The sequence below is a fragment of the Sus scrofa genome, chromosome 1, assembly GCF_000003025.6.
Source record: "Sus scrofa isolate TJ Tabasco breed Duroc chromosome 1, Sscrofa11.1, whole genome shotgun sequence".
NCBI classification, from domain to species: domain Eukaryota; kingdom Metazoa; phylum Chordata; class Mammalia; order Artiodactyla; family Suidae; genus Sus; species Sus scrofa.
The window spans coordinates 120,879,624-120,900,734 of NC_010443.5; the positions used below are offsets into that span (position 1 = coordinate 120,879,624).

The 21,111-nt window shown below is 36.2% G+C and overlaps 1 protein-coding gene across 3 annotated transcripts in view; it reads right to left on the reverse strand.

Annotated features, from left to right (window-relative positions):
• The window catches only part of AP4E1 (adaptor related protein complex 4 epsilon 1 subunit), a 65,586-nt gene continuing 45,311 nt past the window's right edge, over positions 837-21,111 (reverse strand). For 2 of the 3 annotated variants that reach the window (XM_001924871.7, XM_013992999.2), the window contains 6 exons: positions 18,224-18,347; positions 13,377-13,635; positions 9,398-9,955; positions 7,602-7,792; positions 5,014-5,171; positions 837-3,962 (listed from right to left, as the gene is read on the reverse strand). In XM_001924871.7, coding sequence (XP_001924906.4) covers positions 3,802-3,962; positions 5,014-5,171; positions 7,602-7,792; positions 9,398-9,955; positions 13,377-13,635; positions 18,224-18,347 — 1,451 coding nt within the window. In that variant the 3' untranslated portion in view covers positions 837-3,801. The remainder of the gene's footprint in view (positions 3,963-5,013; positions 5,172-7,601; positions 7,793-9,397; positions 9,956-13,376; positions 13,636-18,223; positions 18,348-21,111) is intronic. The other variant, XM_013993000.2, reaches the window with a different exon arrangement.

Sequence of the window (21,111 nt, forward strand, 5' to 3'; positions counted from 1 at the left end):
CTGGGCGAATCATAAGATTACTAAAATAAATCCCTGGATATTACTGGTTTCAGATTACTTATTTTGAAGGAGCAGGTCACTTTAGTCATTCATTCAATAAAATGAGTGACAGTTATGTACCAGGCAAAAGGGACATAAAAATATACACCTGGGCTCTAACTACCTGGTTTCTTGTAGTCTCTCATTACACATACATGTAAACAAGTAACTTTCATGTAATCATTAGTCCTGGCCCATCCATTTGGCAACAGGCCACCCTTTCTTTTTAATTCCTGCAGTGGCTGTGAGACATTTAAACCTCCTTTGGTGCCCCAAAGATGGGGTTTTAAGTCTCAGAACATTTTCCTATTACACATTATAGAAAACAAGAGGCAGATCAGTGAGATTTAAACACCATTTCTGATTTAGCTTTGTGTTTTAGGATACATAATCAGAGACAGTCAGGAGATTCAGAGTCTTTGGACACTAAGTCACCACCTGACTTACCATGTTTCTTGCATCTTGAGGAGAGGCAATATAGAAACAAAACACTCTGCTCTGAATGTTCTGGTCAGCCTAGGATGAAAGCATGGAACATGAACAGGCACCTGAGTATTGATCCATGCTCCAACCTGCTGGAAGCCCATAAAGTTTTTTCTCAACATTGTAGAGAAACAGTAGTATCTTTACTTTTAACCAATTCAATGAGATTCTTTGGAGCTATAATAAGTAAATTACTCTTTTCATTCCATTCCAATTGTTTCTGCTCTTTTTAGCTAATGCCTATCAAATTACTGAGTAGTTTTACTTATTATTCAGCTATTTATATAATAAGGAATATACAGACCAAAGAACAATATAGATCACTTTGCATTTATTACATGTTTAACTGAATTTTTTCAAATTACAGAATAAGATAATTAATGCTTGGTAAGTTGTTATTCACTTGCATTTTTCGCTCCTAAAATTTTAACACAGAAAAACACCTTAAAAGACACGTGAATAGGTTCAGTGCACTTCTGGTCGCTCAAAATCATGAGACAAAGAACACGATCATGAGACAAAGACCACATTTACCCACAGGGGAAAAAAAGCTCAATATTTTAAAATATTAGTGATATAAACTATAATAAAGGAAAAAAATACTGCATTTTCACAATTGTTTCAGTAAATGATAGAATATTTTTTTTAAACAATCCTACTTTGCAGAGCATATGCTGTGCTTGGCATGCTTGGCACATCAGCACTTTGTATCTCAACTTCTATCTGCAGTTTTTTCAGGAGGACACTTACTCAGAGCCCACGTTACCCTGAGACTAATCTGCCTTGACTCCACAGGGACTATTCTGGTGGGAGCTTGATCCTTCTTCCTCCACCTGCTCTTAAGGCTCTCCTGTCTTCCCTTCATTCTCCTCAGATTCACACTTCCTGTCACCTGGATTCCCAGCAAAGATGTCTGGCACTTAACTCACACAACTGGGTCTTTCTCTCCTCCACCCCTCTCCCCAACAGCTGTTATCCCAGATGCTGCCCCTTTATTTGATTAAATTATGACTATAAGGTAAAGAGACGATTTATTAAGAAAAATTGTTCTTCCTACTTCAGGTATATCTCTTACAATGCCAAAAAGATTGGTGATGCCTGATCTAGAACTTAAAATATTGAATTAGTTTAGGCAGAATATACTCTGCTCTGAAATTCTTTAAAATTTACTCCTTCCTATAACTGTTTTTAAAACCACAAAATATAAAAATGTAAATATTTCACTAAAAATTTCAGTAGAAACCCTGTTATCCCATTTTTTTATGTAGTCAGCTCAAAAAGAACAAAAGTGACACCATGTTCCCAGCACACCCAAAATCATGCTCCCAGCCCTAACCTACCATTACACATTTCCCATGGTGAGACAGCGTTTCAGACCAAGCATGGCTCTCATGAAAACTGCTGTTGCCACCAATGAACACCCTTGTAACAAAGCAGCCCAGCAGCTCAATGTAATCTCTCCCAGCTACTTGTTCATCTGCTTTCTGGGCTCCTTATGTCCACTGCTCTACACTCAACCCAGCCTTGGTGATCATGAAATCACATGGAAGGAGAGACACAAAAAATTGAAGCACCTCTTTTGCCACACTCTACATTCCTCTGCAAAGTGACAGGACACTTCCTATCTCTTAGAGTAACAGCAGAACCTGGTGGGTAGGGTGGTTGCTGCTGACAGAGGTAGAAATAAAGAAAAAGCTGATGAGTCTAGCCACCAGAGTACACCAAACCCCAACATTCACATTCCCTTCATGACAGTCTGGGAGCTTGAAGATGAATCTGAAGTATTCTACTCAATGGGAGAAACCTATGGAGGAAATTCTAGCCACTTTTCACTGCTCTTATAGGAAGGTTTTACTGTTACATTTTTTAAAAGCATGAAATTAAAAAGTGTTTTTTTAATAAGTTGAAAATTAATTTTTTAAACTGTTGCTTTCACTTTTAGGGAGATACATGCTAAGCACAAATGACTAATGAAATCTCTCAGCTTTGGGGAATTCCCTTAGCATCTTTATAGCTATGATTAATGAGAAAACCTAAAACCACAATTCCACACCTGGGTGATAAACAATACCAATTAACCAGATATTAACTGCAACGACTTAAAACTACATTACCTGAATAGTTTCCATGGTGAAGTACCAGAAAAAGTGAAATAATAAATATTTTCTGTAGCACCATAAGGTTTTATAAAATGTTATTTCAGCTTTTAACATTAATGTACAATCTCAAAGTTCTGGTCTATCATTCATATCACGCTTAACCTCTTCAACTGATTAATAGTTCTGCCAGAGGCCATATAGGCACAACTATAACCTGAAAATGATATATTTTACTGAAGAACCTGTATGATATACTTAGTCACTCTTCTGGTTGTATCACTGAGTACTAGTAGATTCAAAGCCCAGGAAAGGTGTTTTGCTGTTTACACTCTAATCACAAATTTTAATTTGCCAAAAAAAAAACCCAAGTGGTAACTAAGATATTTGCCATAACTATAAAGTCCTTTTATAACCTGTTTACTTTAGTACTGTGTGCTCTTATAGGTTTTTTCTATCTGATATTTTATAAATGGCTCTGAATTTTTAAAACTAGAATACAGTGATTCACTTTGAATTTTAAAAATAAATGCAAGTTGAAAACAAATTTTGTAGTCAAACTGTCTGCAATTACGTATAACTAGTTATCTATAATAAAAACTGTATCACAGACTGGATCCCCCTCCAATATCCAACATGCTCATGGATCTCCCTCAATTACTAGTGTGTGCTGTGCCAATTTAGTTCAATACTGATCTAAGCAAAACATAACTGAAAGCAATGACTTGCCTACCAAAAAGCATACACTGCACTCCAAAGCCAAATATGAATTAGGTTTGGGATTATCAAGTTCATGCCTCCTCTCCATTAATGCAGAGAACGGAGACTTGGCTTTACCACAAATCAGCTAGCACTGGAGTAAATTTGCTATAAAATTATTTATAACAAAATAAATATTTTCAGTCCTCCTACCCTAAGTGATATACAAATCATTAGCAGTTTATAACATTAGCTTAGGTCACTTTTTTGGAACCTAAACATACTGTACAATCCTGAGTAAAAGGTTGGGATACAGTTTCTTGGGGATCTTTCTTGATCAGGAATTCATAAAGAAAACATAAAACCACAACATGAATAATCCCCACTTTCATTAGAAGTACCATGAGTCCTTTTTACTTTGGTAAATACGTTTATCTATGTAAACCATTTATTTTGATGGGGTAAAATATAAGCAGAACTTCTGCTAGGATCCCTCCATCACCTTTTGACACTGATAGAGTAAATAGTCAGGAAGAGTAGAGCAGGAGGATCTGAACCACAGGGCTAATATGTCACCATGAACTCGGAAATGCAGCAAGCAGGGGCTGGATGGGAGCAGCTGACAGGCCAAAAGCCCTTCACTGCCTACAACAAAACAAAATTAGAAACTCTTTTAATAAAAAAGACTTCAACAGACATTTTTCCAAAGAAGATATACAAATGGTCAAAAAGCATATGAAAAGATATTCAACATCACTAATCATTAGGAAATGCAAATCAAAACCATAATACATTACTACTTGACACCCACACCCATTAGGATGGCAACTATCAAGATAAATAAATAAGCATTGGTGAGGATGTGAAGAAATGGAAACACTAGAGCATTCTTGGTGAGAATAGCACAGTTGCTTTGGAAAACAATGTGACAGTTTTTCCAAAAACTATATATAGAATTACCATATGACCTAGCAATTCTACTTTTGGGTATATAACCAAAAGAATTGAAAGCAGGGACTTAAACACAGATATCTATTTACCTGTGTTCAAAGCAGCATTATTCATAAAAACCAAAAGGTGGAAGCAACCTAAGTGTACATCAAAGGATTAATGGATAAACAAACTGTGACACAGTCGTATAAAGAAACAGTATTCAGGCTTAAAAACGAAGGAAACTTTGATACATGCTATAACATGGACGAATCTTGAAGATACTATGATAAGTGAAATCAGTCACAAAAGAACAAATATTGCATGATTCCAATTTGATGAGGTAACTAGAGTAGTCATATTTACACAGACAGAAAAGAGAATGGTGACTGCCAGGGGCTGGAGAGGGAGGGACAGTGGGTGTTTAATGGGTACAGAGTTTTAGTAAAGAAAGAGGAGCAAGTTTTGGAGATGATGGTGGCAATGGCTACACAACAACATGAATGCATTTAATGCCACTAACTTGTACACTTAAACATGGTTAAAATGGTAAACTGTTATATATATTATACCACACAAAAAATTATTTAATAAAGTCTGAACAACACACTCATCTGAAAGATATGTGAAAGATACTGAGTATCTGAAAAATATTCCTAACAGGAAATGTAGCTCTAAATCTTGACACTTACTAAGAGTTGATTTGTTTTCTGATTGTAAGAAAGCCCCTATAAACATAAGACTGCCTTTTCAGAACTCTACAAACCTATAATGTCAACAACATGAAGTCTTAGTTCCTGCTGCAGGGTCTTCAGAGTAGAAGGCAGAGCAGCTTGAGATTCTGACATCTTTACATTTTGTTTCACATCATTTGCGAAGGATAACCAAAGTTTACCAAAGTCTTCAGTAGAAATTTTTAATGGTCTGCAAATAAGTTTTAAAATTAGATTTATGTCCATAAGAATGAAATTATTCCAAACAAATACATTTCAAATGACTCATGGAAATTTAAAGGAAAAAATCACTGTAAATCTAGATTCCACAAAATTTATACAGGATCAATACTTACCATCATCCTCCAACCTGAAGAAAATGCTGAAAGCAGATGTTATTAAAGAACAAATGTCTTTTTCAATAAATCACCCAGTTCTCTCTTTTTCTACGTTATTAGTCATTTCAGTAAAATTTCACCAAGTAAGTCCATGAATCATTCAAATATAAAACTTTTCTTTCATGTATACTTTAGATTTGCAGACGAGACAGTCTATCAAAGTCACATACAAGAGTATGAATAGAAACCAGCACCTTCCGCAAACTGGACCAAGAGAAAGGATATTAATAAATATACTGTGGTGCAGTGGGCCAGCTTGTGTCTTAGTGGAGGCAAGCCCTGACCCAGCACAGTGGGTGAAGGATCCAGCACTGCTGCAGCTGTGGCGAAGGTCACAGCTCAGGCTCAGATTTGATCCCTGATCTGAGAACTTCCGTATGCCACAGGTGTAGCAAAAAGAGGAAAAAAAAAAAAGATACACTGAAAGTGGTTCAGGTGGAGTTCCTACTGTGGCTCAGCAGGTTAAGCACCCGACATTGTCTCTGTGAGGATGCAGGTTTGATCTCTGGTCTCTCTCAGCAGGTTAAGGATCTGGTGTTGCTGCAAGCTGTGGCACAGGTCACAGATGTGGCTCGAATTCGACCCCTAGCCCTGGAACTTCCACATGCTGCAGGTGCAGCTGCAAAAAAAATAAAATAAAATGGTTCAGGCAATTGAAGATCAAACAGTTTACGCTATTTACGTAAACTGAAAGGAGTTATAGGAAATTTTCATATTCGAATTATATTTTTATATAACATTTAATTTTTATAATAAGTATGTGCTGATTTTATAATTAAGAAAAAATATTTTAACATATAAATATTTTTATTAATAAGCAAAAGAGAACTGTTTATGTCATATATGTTGTGCTTCCTCAGGTTACTAACACGCATCATGGATATACCGTTACAGTCACAGAACATAAGTTTTGTTGGTTTTTTTTTTTTGTCTTTTTGCCATTTCTTGGGCCGCTCCCGCGGCATATTGAGTTTCCCAGGCTAGGGGTCAAATCGGAGCTGTAGTCACTGGCCTACGCCAGAGCCACAGCAACGAGGGATCCGAGCCGTGTCTGCAACCTACACCACAGCTCACAGCAACGCCGGATCCTTAACCCACTGAGCAAGGCCAGGGACCGAACCCACAACCTCATGGTTCCTAGTCAGATTCGTTAACCACTGTGCCATGACGGGAACTCCACAGAATATAAGTTTTTTGAAGGCTGAATTCTATCTTTTTGGTACCATGGTATAAATAAATAAATACTCTGTGACAGACTGATAAACATGTTCTTACTAAAGAACTTTAAAGAGGAGTTCTCTTGTGGCTCAGCGGGTTAAGGATGTGGCAGTTGTCACTGCTGTGGCTCAGGCTGCTGCTGTCACCTGGGTTTGATCCCTACCCCAGGAACTTCCACAGGCCACTTCCACTTCTTTAAATTAAATAACTTTAAAGAATAGGCAAAAATTATAGTAGTCTAATATAGGTGATGTGTAAAGGTTTAAAAAATATTTTTTACAGATAGTCACTGGTATTCTTCATTCCTTTTTTTGTCTTTGTAAGGGCCGCACCCACAGCATATGGAGGTTCCCAGGCTGGGGTCAAATCGCAGCTGTAGCTGTCAGCCTATACCACAGCCACAGCAATGCCAGATCTGAGCTGTGTCTGTGATCTACACCACAGCTCACGGCAATGCCGGATCCTTAACCCACTGAGCGAGGCCAGGGATGGAACCTGCATCTTTATGAATATTAGTATGGTTCGTTTCCGCTGAGTCACGACAGGAACTGCACATTTAGACTGTAATTATTTGGGCAACAGTGCACAGTGCCTAGTATAATACTAAATACTATTGTATGTCTAATGTAAGTTTAATAACTTTGCTGAGTAACTTACTTGCAGATCTTTAAAACTTAATGAAAAGACTTTATGAAAAAATTAATCTAATAAATGAAATACAAATGAGAGAAACTTTAAAAGCTTTTTAAAAAGTCGGGCAAGGAGTTCTCTTGTGGCTCAGTTTTCCATGATCACTAGCCAACCCCAATCTAGAATGGGTCCCACATTATAATCACCCATCCTACCATTTACTTTCTCTTCATAGCACAATTCACAATTACACATGCATTTATATGACTGTTCGATGTCTCCTCCCTAGAGGTAGGGGTGTGTAGTTTTGAACTGCTCTCCATCCAGAGAAGAGGCTTAGTAAATATTTGCTGAATGAATGAATAATTTGAATTAATTTTATAGAAAATATTTACCTAATGAAATCTAATAGTGATAAGGTTACTGAAAATTCAAGCTGAACAGAATGAGTATCCATCACTTGATAATTTATAAAACCAGAAAGAGTCCCTTCTATAAAAGGTTTTTCCATCTGCATACTGTACTGAAAATTTTTGGTGCTTTCTGCTTCTATTACAGGCAAGCAGCATCCAGGTTGCTCGGTGATCTGTAAATAAAAGTAACATAAGTATTAAAAAAGGAATCAACACAGACTACCATATGAAAACCAATTTTCTATGCAATTTAAGTAGTACAAAAGCATACTATTGTGAGACATTAAGAACAAGGCAAATTATGAAGATAACTGACAACTTCATTTGAGAAAAATTCACTAGCACAGATAGTTAATAAATAATAGTACATGGGTACTAATAATACATGGGTCGAAATTATGTAGCAAATGTAATTACAATGAAAACGTCTATGGAATTTAACAATAAAAAACAGATTAAACTCTAGTCATTTGGCTCTCAATACCAGCTAGCACCAGATTTTTAAAGCCAGGAGAGTTAAAAAAAATAATTCAGGTATCTTCCCCTCTCATTCTCCACCCTTACTCAAACTCTGGTGGTAAGACTCGGACAACTGAATTGGGTTTTGGTTTGTGGGGTTTTTTGTTTGTTTGTTTGTTTGTTTTAAGGGTCATACCTGTGCCATATGGAAGTTCCCAGGCAAGGGGTCAAATAAGAGCTACAGCTGCTGGCCTATACCACAGCCACAGCAATGCAAGATCCAAGCTGCATCTGCAACCTACGTCACAGCTTGCAGCAATGCCAGATCCTTAACCCACTGAGCAAGGACAGGAATCGAACCTGCACCCTTATGGATACTAGCTGGGTTCCTAACCTGCTAAGCCACAATGGGAACTCCAGTTTGTGTTTTTAAGTTCCACAGGTGATTATAATCTATAATCAGGAACTTCTGCCCAGCTCAGGCCCAGGTAATATACCACACAATGCATTCTAGTCCATAGAAGAAAAAAGAGTCAGTTTCCTCATTATAACTTCACCAAAGACATTCCCACATTAATGCAATTAGGATGTTTCTAGAAATCACAACGGTAATGTCTGAGAGCTAGGGAAGAAACAGAATTGACACCTGAGTACTCAGTACAGTGCAAAGGCACACATTATTTATATTTTCATTTTTGGAGTTCCTATTGTGGCTCAGTGATTAATGAACCCAAGTAGTATCCATGAGGAAGTGGGTTCGATCCCTGGCCTTGCTCAGTAGGTTGCCATGAGCTGTGGTGTAAGTCACAGATGCGACTCAGATCTGGCATTGCTGTGGCTGTGGTATAGGCTGGCAGCTACAGCTCCGATTAGACCCCTAGTCTGGGAACCTCCATATGCCACAGGGGTGTTCCTAAATAGACAAAAGACAAAAAAAAAAAAAAAATTTCACTTTAAATGTGAGGAAACTGAGGCAAAAACAGTTATATAGCTTGACTGTGTAAAACAGCTAATAAGCAACAGAAGCAAGATCCAAAGCCAAGCAGTCTGAGTCAAGAGCCTACATTCTAAACTACTGTGCTCTATTGAAACTCACTTTGCATTTACGGTTTCCCCCCATAAAATCTTTATTATGTTTGTCTCTTTTGAATAATTCATCCCTACTTAAAATAATAAAAAACTCTGTCACATCTTTCATGTTTCTGCTAAAGAGGAAAGAAGGATGTGGGAGAAATTTATAAGCCATCAAAAGCATCAACAGCAGAAACACTAAGCATTGTCTATTTAAGGTAGAAATAATGAACCATTCATTGTCTTACCTTGAAATTTTCTGCAGGAGCAATTTCCAAGTTAGCACTTTTTAGTTCCAAACCACTCTTATTAAAAACGGACCAGACCAGCAACAAACAATCATCTTGCCAAATTTTGTAAAAAGACACTGATACGGTTTCATCATTACAGACTTCCATAAGATCTGAATGCATGTGTTCAGTAGTTTCTTCTAACAAAGAGGAAGCTAAAGAGATTTCATTGGCAACTGAGGCTGCAGTAGATTGAGGAGGGTGAAAAACTTCCATGTTGTTATCAGCAAACAAAGAGGGTGTAGACAGCCTGCAATTTGAGAGTTTCTCAACCAAGGGAAGTTCTGTGAGTGGCTCAGAATCCAAAAGTTTTGAATTGAGAGAAAATTTATTTAATTCTTTGTCTCCTCGGTCCTGCAAGTTATCCAAATAATAATCGTCTTCATAATTCATATTTGATGAAGAACTAAAGGAAGAATGGGTCGTATGTTGAGCACTCGTTGTTTCCCCACTTTTGGTTTCCTTAACTTTTGATTTCCTTCTGAACTTGTGAGAAATAGCATCTGCTTTCCCTAGCTGCAAAAATAAAATACAATAATATTATAAAAAGAAAGCATTCAACTAAGTCACAAGTTTTAAACATTTTTCTATAATTTCAAATGAGCAACTTACTACCTTGCTAAAGTTCTATCTATAAACCATGGATTAACAAAGACTTGGAGAAGAATAAAATGTTAAGCCCTAAAATTCTGACAGCTACATAACTCTGAACTATTAAGCAAAATCTATTCCTTACCAAAAATACACAAAATGAGAAAAAGAAATAAAGTCAAAAAGTCAATTATGAACAATTCTAAAAACCTATTTGATTTCAGAATACTAAAGTACAAATTACACAAATTAAAAACAGTGAGAAAGCTAGCCATTTTCGAGCTTCCCAAGTTGGTTTATAGAAGTAAAGGAACAGGGATGCCTCAAACTTTGGTTCCATGATTTATAATTATGTTTTCATGACCTATGAGTCAATAAACAGGAGAAAACCTGATTTTACCTTAAGAATCAACTAGCAGTGGCTAACTATAACACATACCAGGAAAGAATTCTATAAGTTTTTAGCAATGTTTGTGACAGACTTGGGATGGGAACAGCAAACTTACCATCCTTGAGCTAAGCCTCTCAAAGAAATATCTATAAATCTATGTAAGAGTGATGGCTCAAAGAGCCCCCTTACACAAAGTTCCATCTAGAATCAGTGCAGCAGATGGTGCTATTTAAAGTCTTTCCTTCTGGGGGCTTTAACATTTAACACTACATGGCCACTTTTGGCAAGATTCTAGTTAACTAGAATTCGAATTCCCTTTTCTTATCCTCTCATCCCCTCACATCCCAACATCTCTGCCAACTCCTAGCAAATAAGTTTGTCTCCTACCTTTCAATTCAGAAGTCATGATACAAGAATTAACATCATAGTAACAGAAAAATGAAAACAAGTTGGGATATGGGGGGAGTGGAGGAATTCCATTTCCTGTAGCCATGGGACTCAAATTTGACATACATTAGACTGCTCGATATTATTCCTCAGGTCACTGATATTTTGGGGTTTTTGTTTTTTCTTTTCTTTCTGTGTTTTATTTTGGATAGTTTCTATTTGTCTTCCAGTGTAATGATCTTTTCTTCTGCACTGTGTAATTTGCTGTTAGTTAAAAGCTACACAAACCAGAAGACACTGGAGTGACCTTTGTTAAACTACTTAAAGAAAAGAAACAGTCAACCTCCAACTCATAGCCCAAAGAAAATACTTTTTTAAATTAACAGTGAAATAAAAGGAAAAGGTGGGAAAAAACTTTGACCCCTATAGTGAACCATGTAAAAAAATTAACTCAAAACAGACCACAGACTTAAAAACAAAAGATAGTTAAGGAGTTCTCCTGTGGCACAGTGGGTTAAGGATCCAGCATTGTCACTGATGTGGCTCAGGTTCAATCCCCAGCCCAGGAACTTCTGCGTGCTGCAAACACGGACAGAAAAAAAAAAAAAAAAAGTCAAAATGAAATGCTCAATATAGCCTTGACCTATGTAACTGAGAACTTTAAACATAAGAAAAATTCAAAGAGAGAATAAGATTGCTACAGAAAAGCAGCCATCCAAAGGGACTTATGATATAGATGGAGCATATCCAGTGACATAGTGAGAGAGGAAAAAATTGGGGCTGAGAAGTAAGAGAATACATGCTAATTTTATACAATTATTTGCTTATTTGCTTCTCCTCTTTTTTGCATGATGCCATCTGAATTGTAACCTAGTTCCTCACAGAATTCAGGGTTCCATTAAACAGGGAAATATACTCTTTTTACACATTTTTAAAAACAATTCTAGTGATAGCTGAGGGGAAAGCGTAATAGGTAACCCACAAAGGAATTAACCTAACAAAGGAATTAACCTAACTTAAATAGAAAAACATCCTAATTACATTTGTGATTTCAAGCCCACCACAAAAACGTTTGGCGATTAATTTGAATGTTCTCCTAAGAAAGATTTTAACTGAAAACTATGCACTTCGTTGAGAAGGCAGGAATCCTTCAATACCAGCAATGAAGTTCACAAATCAGGGCTTCATAAGCCTGGGTGCACTCTGACCACTGAGAACTTGCCCCATCAGCACCAGATCATTTACTGGCACCCTCACCATGGCCTGCTGGAACAGCTCAAAGACCCAAGATCAGTTACTCTGCTGTTGAAATACAAATGCTAACGGAAGCATTAAGATATGTTACTTACTAATACTTTGGGGCTGAATTTATTTTTTCTTAGAAAGGAAAAGAAAGAAATACAGGCAAAGAGTGTAGCCTAGAGTCTGGTCTAGTGTTGACAGAGACGTAGGAAAAATTCCACCAAGGAAGGAGGATGATAGAGCTGTAATGATATAAAACTGAAGAAAATATAACATCACAATTTTGTACTAGGTGGGATCATCTGCCCACAAAATGGAAAATTACAAATGGAATTCTCAGACACTCAAAAATAGCACCTGTACTTCCCTCTAATTTTTCAACCTTTCACTATGACAATAATATGTCAACATAAAAAGTTTTAAAAATCATTATCACTATAATGTCTGAATATAATTTTCATTTTTGTATAATTCCAACTTCAATACTTTTATCTTAACAGTTATAAGTAAGGTACAAGTAACTTTATATTCTGCTTTTTTTGCTTAACATTATCAAGAGTATTTTAAATTTTACAATTCAGTATTTATCATTTTTAACTTTTTAGTAATATTTGGAGCTAATATAATTAATGTATCCATTCTCCTATTAGACATCTAAATTGATTCCTATTTTTCACTATTAAAAATGACATTTTTGGAGTTCCTGTTGTGGCTCAGTGGTAACGAACCCGACTAATATCTGTGAGGACATGTGTTTGGTCCCTGGCCTCACTCAGTGGGTTAAGGATCCGGCGTTGCCATGAACTGTGGTGTAGGTCACAGATGCAGCTCAGATTCCCTGTTGCTGTGGCTATGGTATAGACTGGTAGCTGCAGCTCCAATTGGACCCTAGCCTGGAAACTTCCACATGCCATGGGTGTGGCCCTAAAAAGAAAAGGAAAAAAAAAAAAAAAAAAAAGCCATTTTAAGAAGTACTTTTTCCAAAGACATATCAATATTGTTGAACTATTATTATTGACAATACTTCCATCAAGTCTCCTTCCCATTACAACCTGTCCTCTCTGCCCATGGGGGTGAGTTTACACGTGGTCACCTCTGTACACTTACCCTTGCCCTAACTGACTGCATTAAAAAGAATACCTGACTCAAGCTGAGCCAATTAGACTTTCTCTTTCAGAATATAAAGGGTATGTCACTGGTGGCTCTGGAGCTGGGGAAGCCATTCATACCATGTGTATAGGTAATAGCCAAAAGTTTTTGTAGGGCCAATTTTTTGGTACATCACAGGGGACACAGATTCTCAGTGGAATATAACTGACTACTTACCAAATTGATTGTACTTTCTGATCCTAGCCCGACAAATAATGATGATGCCAGCAATTGCTTTTCTTTTTCCTCTTTAGACTGGGTAATGACTTGAGATTGATCCTTTTTTGTTATAGGTTGATCTACATTCTCCACTATTATACTGTCTTGAGGAACTGGAAGAGCTTCTGTTTCATCACCAGTTTTGCTTTCCTTCTTGGGAAGATAGCCCTCTTTCCCCCACAATTTCTTTATACCTTCCAGCTTCAAGCTATTTGCCCTGGGGAGATTGATAATGACATCAAGTCAAGTTAAATAATTTACCTTCTTGAGGCATTTTTAAAAACACATCATTGCCACGATCTTTTACAAATAGCTTTCATATTATATTCTATGTGCCAGAAATAATACCTAGATCTCTAGATTTTATTTTGGTTATAACCAACCTTCCCCAGCTCTCCAGATGAAAGATTTAAGGCAATAGAACTCTAGACTTAGTTAAAATTTCAGATTATTTAATCTTCATTTAACTGCTTGAATAAGTTGTCCAAAAATAGTACTGTAAATTAGTTCCTTTCACCCATTGACTTTGCAAAACTATCTTCAATTATGATGAGTTAAAGATCAGAAATGATGCAAGTTTCATAGCTATAATCACTCAATAAAGGAATTAACGCTACATAGATTCCCTATATAAAATCCTATTGAGGAAAAAAAATCATTGAAATCCACTATGTGTAAATTTACCTTTAATTCAAAATGTTTTCTTAATGTGAACACTACCTACATTTTCAACTGTTACAAATGTACATTTATAAATATGAAATGAGGTTTGATCTAGAAAAGAAAATAGTTATTAATATTTCTGGAAAAAGCATGAAGGTTATTAGTTTTTTATACCTAAGCTAAAGAACAGTAAAGCAGGGATAGAATTTGGACTCACCTACTGTTGTCCCAAAAGCTACAGCTGTAAATCTGGAGTAACTAATGTAATCATAAGTGCTAGCTGAAATAGCCAAAACTGCCTCTATTGTTTTCATATAAGAACTATGCTTTCTTGGCACTGGCTCATTTAAGTAACCCTGTCATGATCCCAATATGCATTTTTAAAATTTGTATTACAAGACAAGCAGATCATGAAATAAATCTAAAAGAGAGACTCAAAAATATCTATACTGAGGAGTTCCCGTCATGGCTCAGTGGTTAACGAACCAGACTAGCATCCATGAGGAGGTGGGTTTGATCCCTGGCCTCGCTCAGTGGGTTAAGGATTCAGCATTGCCGTGAGCTGTGGTGTTGGCCAGCAGCCACAGCTCTGATTGGATCCCTAGCCTAGGAACCTCCATATGCCACAGGTGCAGCCCTAAAAGATCAAAAAAAAAAAAAAAAAAGAAGAAGCTATGAAGAAAAATATCTGTACTGATTATTATTCCATTTTAATTTGTTGAAATCATCAGTTTGATTTTCTGTAGTATGTCAGAAGGAAAAACAGGTCATTATGCTTCATACTGAGGGAAGAACTAATGCTATTCAGGACCAAATGATTTAAAGAAAATTTAATATAAATAAAAAATGCCCTATAGGGAATTAATCCATTCCTTCTCAATGAATTTTACTGCTGAATGTTCCTTTATGAATATCTTCATTTGTTCCTTTTTTTCAGGTACCAAAAGAGTTTTCTAAAAAGTTTAAAGGAAAAAAACAAACAAACCTGTTATCTATCAAACTTCTTCGAAGAAAAATGGTTGATATTGTGCAAGCAGACAAAAAAAGTGGTTATGGGAACCCTAAAATGAGTGCCAGCATTTCTAGGATACTCAACAACTCAAATGGACTCATGAATGCCCACAGCAGGATTACAGTGTTTCTGTAACCCTGTTTACCAAAACATATTCTTTAATTATTAAGGGGGAAAAAAAAGAGCAATTCCCCAAATGATTCAAATATTAGTTTAACTAAAAATAGGGAGGTATGGTGGACACACTGGGATGCTCCATCCAGATATCCCTTCAATTAAGGTCTTGTTGCCCCAGCTGCTGGGAGCATATCACCTTTAGGAATTTATGCCTCAGTCCCAGTCACCTCACTAGAGACCATGCCCCCTTCCAGGCAGCCCACATCTGATCACTGATGAACAGAAGCAGAGTCCTGGCTACCCATTTTAGTCCATCTCAGAACAGCTCTCACAGGCCAATCTAGTTCTAAAGCTTCCTGTGGGGTCAGAAGATACTGCTGCTGACACTGCATTGCTTCTTAACTTCTTTCGCCCAAACCGTCTTCTTTCCCCTTCCTTCCACAGCTGTTGGAAGTCAAGGGCACTCCTTATTATTCTGCATGCTAAAATTCTATCTCAGAATGCACTTCCCAGGGAATTCAACCCACAATAACAGGCAAAGTGGGAAAGGGGAGGAAAAAGGAGCCTCAAGCTTTTAAAAAATTTTTCTGGTTTACAATCATCTGTAAACGTACTGATTGTTAATATAAATTTTCTGTCATGTATTGTATTTAGAAAGTCTAAAAAGCAGGAAAATAAGAGAGCAACATAAAACCATTTCACACACAAAATATGCTTCTTTATGATATGAAACATAATGTAAAAGAATTTTTTCAACATGAGGCATCTTTGCTTGAATTTTGACAAAAAGTAATAATATCATCCATAATTTTATATGGTATACCTTTATATTGTTTTTAAACAGACCAAACAGAGATGTACATTATGGCCAAGCAACTTTCAAAAGATTAGGGATAAACTTTAACTCAGCTCTTAGAAATTCCCATTTGAAGTAGGGTACTGCCCTGTAATAGGGCTTAAGGTAAAAAATTCTAAATTGGGCTTGCTTTATTCTCAGCTTGCCAGAGACTGAAGAAGAATGATCATCTCCTCTCTAAAGCTGATTCATCTTGCCAATTACCACACAAAGTTCCTAATCTGAAATAATGTGTTAGCTGTGGTACTCTTTGGAAAGAAATTTTAAATCTATACTTCTTATTGCGTTGCCTTTCACGATAATACAGCGAATGTATAATTCCTTAGCAGCTTTGTAATTGAGCACCCTGTGAAGCTTTCCCAGAGTGGACCCCACTCGTGTCCTCCACTTGCCTTTTTATGTATAGAAAAATTTTACTCAAAGAATCAATTTAATCAGAGAAAAGAGAAAATACAGAGAAGAAGGAAAACAGTAAAGCAAGACAGAATAATGATAGTTCAGCCATTCAACAAAGTCAAGGACATTTCTTTAGTTTGAAAAGACTACAGATAATATTCTGAGCCTCAGTCCTATAGACTATAGATAATATTCAGTCCTTGGAGCTGTTTGGCAGGTGCTAAAGCTCCCATCAGGTGGAAAAAGTCAACTGTATGCTACCCACAAGCAGAGGCAAGAAGATATTTTGGCAACAGCTTTGTCAAATGTCATTATCTGGAAGTAGTACATTTACACAGGTAGGATTTACAAGGCCCTGCCAAGTCCTCCAGATCCTAGTTCAATACTAAAAAAACAGTTGCTGTCATCTATTGTGCAGGTAAGAGACCAAGGTTCCTCTCTTGGTTTGAAGGGTTTCAGTTCCCTTGCCACTCTATTTTCTGTTTGAGGTACTTAATTGCTATCACCACCACTATCACATGCCCACAAACCCAATCTGCTCCCCATGCTTGGAATACCAAAATTAAATGTCTGAGAAAGAAAAAGGTGTCAACAGAGCAGGAAAAAAGGCTAAGAAAGAGAATTTGAACTTATGCCATTTCATTCAGCAGATCATTCTACATTCCTTATAATCCATGTGCCATTCTTCTGATAAATACTTCCGACAACCATCTCACTGGAAGACTGACAAATGCAAAGATGAACATAAAATAAGGTGGCTGACTCTGTCCAAAAGTCATCTTTCAAAGCTGTCACCTATGAGATTTTATCACATTTTATTCCAATAATGCTGCAATTATTCAAAACATCTTTGAACTCTTTTAGAAGAAGCTCCTTCACAAACAAGAAAGCCATTTTCACTACTTTACGTCACATCAGTTCATAGACCAAAATTATCCAGATTGAGCACAAATTTTATGTGGTAAATTCATCTTTTGGATAATAATAATGATAGCAATGACATTATTAATTACAGCAGTTACCATTTATCACTTACTATGTCCTGGGCTGTATGAGACATTTTACATATATTATCTCATTTTATTAACTTAATCATGTTTCTAGTAATTTATTCATATTTCCAAAATCAAAATCTACCCAAAAAGGATGAAGATTTAGCTCCATGTTAAGACATCTAGAAAATCCTATCACCAATCTTCAAGGTGTCTAGAAAGAAGCTCTGAAAGCATTCTGAACAAAGTATATAGCTTTCTCAAATGAAGTCAGTGATTTATTTTATGTCTATCTATATATTCGTCAATCTTCCAATGAGATGGTTTATAAGAAGCAGATTATGAGGAATGCAGAATTATATGCTAAATACTCACCTAAGTATATAAGTTCTGATACACTTCTTTAAAAATATGAGTGTGTGTATGCACAACATGTAGTAATCTATTACTATGTGTAAAGCTTATATATACTCTACCCTGTCTTGGAAGTAAGCAAGCTCTCTTAAAGTACAAGGACAGACTGTACACTGTCAACACCTAGAGAGCAATAAATAGAAACAACTGAAACAACAACCCATATAGAACTTAGCTTTCAGGAATCTTTCAACATTTAAAGATATTTATATAGTAGAAAACTGACATAACACTATAAACCAACTATAATGGAAAAAATAAAAAATATTTCAAAAATAAATAACGATACTTCTATTGCAAAAAATTAAACTTATTTAAACACTATGTTCTCAATTTTAATAAGAAAGGAACTTACTCTTTTAGCCCTGTCTCTGTACTATTTCCAGATATATCTGAACCAAGAGAAATGCCAGCAGGAGACTGTCGTCCAGTGAAACCAGATGAAGAAAAGGAGAGTCCATATGGTTCAAAATTGAGAACTAGAATTTTAAGACAATAACAGAGGTTCATATTTAAAACAAAGCAAAAATTATGAAAAAAAGAAAAAATTATCAATGTTGCCATTCACTACTGAAATAAAACAATTGAAGACCTAGAACTCAGTGACAATTTTTAAACTAGAAGGGACTTTGGAAACAATCTAATCAAATATTTATAGTAATAATAATAAAGCAGCTATGATTTAATGAATGTCCACCTCAGTCTTCATACAATTAGTTGATCAAAGATAAACAATCCTTCATTTTTATCTTTTATTTCTCTTAAAAGCTAAAAAAGAATTAGGAAAGACAATTGATAAGCCAGGTCTATTGGTCACTGCTGTCATGTAAAAACATTTAATGAGCTATGAATGAAGAACTGATGGCTTTTTTTTTTTTTTTAACAAAATGCTTTTGGGCACATTCCTGTACCAAATGTACTGATTGGAACCCTCATATGATATCTCCCTTACTGACAAATAGGTTCATACTCCTTTGAGTCTGTATACCCAAATTAACTCAATTAGAGCCATAGAAATTCGTATTGTTACGGTGGTAGAGGAAATGACGGTATCCATGCCCTTCTTCCTTCTAAGTAACAGAACCCTCAATTCTTAGCTAGGTACATGGCCACCCAAAAAAGAGATTACATTTCCTGACTCCTTTATTATATGACTTAATTATGACCAGTGAAATTATTAACACATTTTGTGCACAACTTCTGGAAACAGTCATCCTGGAAGAAAAAACTTTCTCACACCCTTCTTCTTTTATATTCATGAAGCCATCATCAATCCTAGGCTGCCTACTTCTGAATTTCTTTAATGGGAGAGAGCAATAACCCTCTACCTTATTTAGGGCCCTGCTTTGTCTGTTTTCTAAAATGCTATTTAGCTAAACTTAATCCTAACTGGCACATTATCTTTTGGACTGTCTGGACCTTCTTAAATCATAAAAGGTATCTTAGAAAATAAAATGTGAACTTCCATTAAAATTATTATCCTCATTTTACAAGTGAAATTGTGGCAAAGGGAGTGCCATGAAGTTGCCCAAGACTACAAAGACAGGAAATGAAAGAGCCAGATAAGAAATCAGATACAATGGTTTCAGAGCTGCACTCTCAACCACTAGATTATACTGTCTCCTCCAAAGGAAAGAGCACCTAATCCAAAGAATACTACATAAATTAGCTTGTTTGTTAGCTAAATGATACAGAAGAGGAATAACTGTCCAACAGAAAAAAAAAAAAATAATGGGCTAATGAATAATCAGGAGAACCAGTTCTTGATGTGGGTTGGGTGTTAACTAGGTGTATAAATTAGACCTTTACTTCTTTGGTCTGTAAAGAGAAGGTTGGGCTAGATCAACAGTTTCCCAATGCCTATTTGATAACTAGGATAACCAAATCAAGCCAACTTCACAGAATTCACACAATCTCCCACATATCTTTTTATACACACAACCAAGCTTTCAGAGATACAAAAAAGAATAGGAGTAAGACTCAAAAATCTGTATCATTTATTAAAACTCTCCCTGTGATTCTGATTCTTAATCATGTCAGGAAATCACTTGTCTAAATCTTTCTAAGGTCCTTTTCAGTTAGAATATCCTCTCATTTTAAGCTCTCCACTCATCTATCTAGCTTAACCTTCTATCCCATATTGGCCTCTTTTAAATAGCATCTGTTACAGTCAATCATTCAGCCTCTGCATTAACACTTCCAGTAACAGAAAAGAGCTCAAGAAATGTTTCAAGAGTTTAAGCCAAAGAGCAAGTAAAGATAGGAGTTTAAGCAAAGAGCAGAAAGAATTCAAAATTAGAGAGATAAGACTAGATATGGAAGGGGACAATATCTGAAGACTAGATAAAACTCTAATCCTGAGACAAAAGAATTGTAGATTGTCATTTAAGAAAGGCCAAGAAGACCTCAACATGGGGAATGAAGTTCAAACCACATTATTTTCATTCTTTAGTGAGAATATCCCAAGACCCTTAACAGAGGTAAATGATGGGAAAGGACAAAAATTGAGGGGAGTTAACCAGATGAACAACTGTAAAAATGAGGAACAGGAAGAGAATAATGGTATGCAGAAAGAGTCAGGAGAAGGAAGAATATGGCTGAATTGCAACTTAATGAATATGTAGAAGTTAACCAGATGAAGAATAGGGACAAAGGGCAATTCATAAGGAGAAAGCATGAGCTGGAAAGAGAGTCTTTGGGAGTTGCGAGTTATTGAAAGTAATCCAGGTGGGAGATAAAAACCTAAATTATCCTGGGCTTAAGTGAGTAATTCAATATTTAATCTGTTTGTACCCTTCATGACTTCAGAGGCCTTGACTAAACGTACACTCCTTTACATTACCTTTTACTGCAGTTTTATACCTTGGTCATGTGGCTATATACGTCTCTGACCATCCCCAGCTGTTATTAACTTGTATCTTGAGAGACTAACAATCTTGGCCTGATGTGGTTTTTTTCTAAAAGCCACAGTTCTGTAGACAGGAGACTACACTGCTATTTCCCCTTACTATCTCTGATTTTAACTAACATGGGGGCTACAAAATATTTTAAAAATGTTGTAACAGAATAATCCACACTGATTCCTAAATGCTTTTTCTGAGTAGGAACTGGTAATAAAAATTTATTCCCCACTATCCCATCTATTTTTGCCAATATCTTACAGTATCTTCCAAGAAGTTTATTGTTAAGAACTTGGCATTTTTCTACCAAAGAGAGCTAAGTACTGTATCATTCATAAAAGTA